Source organism: Camelina sativa, chromosome 5 (assembly GCF_030686135.1).
Source record: "Camelina sativa cultivar CO46 ecotype springtype chromosome 5, ASM3068613v1".
Lineage (NCBI taxonomy): Eukaryota > Viridiplantae > Streptophyta > Magnoliopsida > Brassicales > Brassicaceae > Camelina > Camelina sativa.
This window is the reverse complement of record NC_141884.1, coordinates 24,778,235-24,781,642: the sequence shown is the minus strand read 5'-3', so window position 1 is coordinate 24,781,642 and position 3,408 is coordinate 24,778,235. Positions and strand designations below refer to the sequence as shown.

Here is a 3,408-nt window from a genome sequence, read left to right as displayed (position 1 = left end):
TAAATCAAGCTCTAGTACTCTATTTCTTCGATAATTCAATACAAGTAACATAGAGTATAAGAGAACGAAGAAGAACATCATCGTTGTCTTCTTGTACACTACGTAATAATATAGACCTCCAAGTTAACGATACCCATAAAATATCGCAACTCCGATCACAAAAATAGTTGGATGCAATCCATTTTTTTCTTTTTAAATCGAAGGCGAAACAATTTGGCACAAACAACAATTCACAGGAGCCCAAAGTCAAGACTTTTGAACAAGCATGACCGTAGTACCAGTAAAGCTACAATCTGACATCGAATTCACCAGCGCGTGTCTGAGCACGAAACCCTTTGTACAGACGAGGAGGTACAGTTTGAAGATCAAGTTTCTCAATTCTTAGGCCAGACAGAGCAATACCCATTATCTTAAACCCGAGTTTGAATGTCGGAAACACATGAAGTCGTTCTAACCCCGTTTCCAGCGCTAGTGTTCCGGACAAACACGGAGTCTTGTCCTTTGGGATTCGCCCGATCGTCCATGTACATGTCTGCAAAACATAGTCCCTACTCAAAACGGGAAAACTTTCTAAATCTGGAGGCTGAACTCAAAAGCAAAAGCCAGACACATTTGTTACCTTGTTAGAGAGGATGGTTACAGTTCCATGATTTGATGAGAGATCTGCAGATGAAACAGAATGAGGAAGCTGGAAACTCAAGGTTATCGACTCAATCGCCTTTCCTGGGTCGCTTCTGATTCCCACGAGCACGCTAATCCGACATGTACCCGAATCTGATGTTATTTGAGGTTTTACATACATAGGTGTGTTCTTCAGCTTCCTCACCCTAAAATTGCGCATTAGAGATGCTTAGACTGTAAGAATAAATATTCAAGATAGTGTTTGGCTGTGAAAGAAAAGCACACAAACCTGTAACTCATGAGCTTGAACTCTCCATCTGGAGGAACAAAGGAGAGAACTTGATGAGATTCCCACGGTCTGAAGCGTACACACGGGTGAAACCTCATGTCTTCGAGGATTGATGGATTTGCAAACGACAATGTCAAATCTGGAAAACCAGTAAGCTGAGAATTCATTTGGACTTCGCCATAAATCTCGCATTTTACTAACTCTCCATCCCTGAATGTTTTTCAAAAGTATATATGTTTCGAGTGAGATGAGTCCGTATACGTTAAATGATGTTTTTTTTTTGTGAATCTTCTTTAAAGCACAAACCTGTTTACAATTGCATCCATTTCTTCAACGAGGTCAACATAAACTTCGTTGCTAGAGTACTTTGGATCTGTCGGTCGCCATGGAACACAAGAGCCAGCCCCACTCGGGAGTGTGTCACTAACATTGGAAGCATTTCCCGTTACAACACTCAACATTTTGCTCACTAGATTCGGTGGAGCTATCATTTCCCTCAAGATGCTTGGTTCTGTTGTGAGAGGGAAACCATTATCGATCATCTCATCCAAAAGCTACAAGTCACAGATATGAGTAACCTTTTCAGTTTAAGGCAATCAGGCCATAGCAAAAATAAACTTTGGCAGACACAAAGAAGCTATTAATCTAACAGTTAAAGCAAACCAACGAAACAAGTTCACAGGAAAACAAGAACAATTCAACACAGTAAACCTCTTTGTTTCAATCACTCAAAACGTGGAAAATGTTAAAACTGTCTACTATATACAAAATCAAAAACAGAGAAGCTGGAGAAAGATGCGGATACTATGATATTGACATAGAAAAACAAGAACAATACAAGCTAAAAAAATGTAACGATTAACATATATTCTCCAATCTCCAGATCATATAGAAAGAATCCACAACTACGAGTTGATTACACACACGAGGAAACGATGTAACCGTATCCCAAAATGTCTTTCTTTTGGTGTCATAAACTTTGCACAAATGGTAAATCGAAGTAACAAATGAGCCACATCCCACCAAAGAAACAAATAAGCACATATGAGCTAGACTAACGAACGTGCAGAAACTATAATAGCCACTCATAAATTGCATACTGATAAACAAAGATACCTCATAGACAATGATGAAATTATCCTTAATGAGATCTTCATTTACCCCACCAAGGTAATCAGACAGAACATCAGCAACTCTGCAAAGAAACTAAACTTCACAAAGTTACAAAAACTTCACCATTTACGCAAAACATTGAAATCTACAAAAGGAGAAGCAAAAGATTCACCTCGATTGCCATCAACGGTGGCATTTCGACTTGACTACAAGCTAAGAACGTGATACCGTCGCGAACGATTTGAAATAGGTAATGTGTTGGTGAAGCAATCACTGGAAGTGACTATCCAAAAACAAAACAAAAATGCATAAGACACACACTAAGACAGTACAATCAAGAGTTAAAGATGACCCATGAGTTAAAGTCTCCAACTTTGGATTCGAATTTGCAAAATGTAATGATAAAAGATTGAAACTTGACAAATCAGACAAATTCAAGAACCAATGAACTAAAAAAAAAAAGGAACTTTAGTATAAAAATACCTTAAAGGAATCGCCTTGGGATAAAGATTGATCCCAGAACCAAGCACATATGGATCGATCAACGCGATGACCCGTAAGCTGCTTCTCTAGCATTACCTCTCTGTGAACACACAAAGTCCAAAATTTCAGACTGATTAAATCAAATTCGATCTGAATCTGTGAGATTTAAGGGTTGAAGATTCACTTACCCAGAATCGGAGAGGAGATATATACATTGAAGCATCTCTGCTCACGATGCGTCGTGAATCTGTGATTGCCTTTGTGTTTGAGATTTTGGTTTTTTATTTGTTCATGTTTGAGATTTAGCTTCCAGCTAGAATACTCTGGCCGAGTCAGAGACTTTTTAGTACGATTGAAATAGTAGGCTAATGGGCTCATATTGGGCTTACAAAGTCCGTAATTTTTGTTCGCTTTTGATTTCACTGTTGAACTACAAGAACTTTTTTTCCTTTGTTTTTATTTTTTTTGTTAAAAGGCTTCCAATTTATAAACATACTAGTATTTTAGTACGGGAATTTTTATCCTTCTAATATGATTAAAATATTATTAATGTATGTTTTATAAAATACCTATATATATATATATACTGTGTATATAGTTGCAATTGCAATTGTTATAGTAAATACTATATACTGATCTAAAGTCATTCATCATCACAAATTTGAGAAAGCAATCTATCGCAAAAAGAAAAAATCTTTGGTAAGTGATGATGCATCTTATTTCACGTCGACTTAACAAAAGAGTTTTTAAGAAAGTTTGCTACGTGAATATAAATTGTTGTTGTTGTTTTACCTCTACATTGACCATCCATTTTGTATCTGTCGGGGGTCGAAGATGCTCATTATTTGCCTTCGAAATGTATACGTCTGATCTAGTCATTGACGATGTCCAATCCATGGTTC

At 37.1% G+C, this 3,408-nt stretch overlaps 1 protein-coding gene across 3 annotated transcripts; it reads right to left on the bottom strand.

Annotated features, from left to right (window-relative positions):
- LOC104787422 (AP-3 complex subunit mu) lies at positions 1 to 2,865 on the bottom strand. 3 transcript variants are annotated; one of them, XM_010513000.2, is made up of 8 exons: positions 2,695 to 2,865; positions 2,507 to 2,606; positions 2,196 to 2,306; positions 2,027 to 2,116; positions 1,217 to 1,464; positions 911 to 1,120; positions 620 to 827; positions 1 to 532 (listed from the first exon to the last, which is right to left on the bottom strand). In XM_010513000.2, the coding sequence occupies exons 1-8, from the start codon at positions 2,727 to 2,729 to the stop codon at positions 287 to 289; spliced, it is 1,248 nt and encodes a 415-aa protein (XP_010511302.1). In that variant the 5' UTR covers positions 2,730 to 2,865; the 3' UTR covers positions 1 to 286. The 3 variants fall into 3 exon arrangements, with proteins under 3 accessions (XP_010511302.1, XP_087306843.1, XP_087306842.1); XM_087450717.1 differs by having other exon boundaries at positions 620 to 688; positions 926 to 1,120; positions 2,695 to 2,835; XM_087450716.1 differs by having other exon boundaries at positions 2,027 to 2,105; positions 2,695 to 2,821.
- Positions 2,866 to 3,408: the final 543 nt, after the last annotated feature.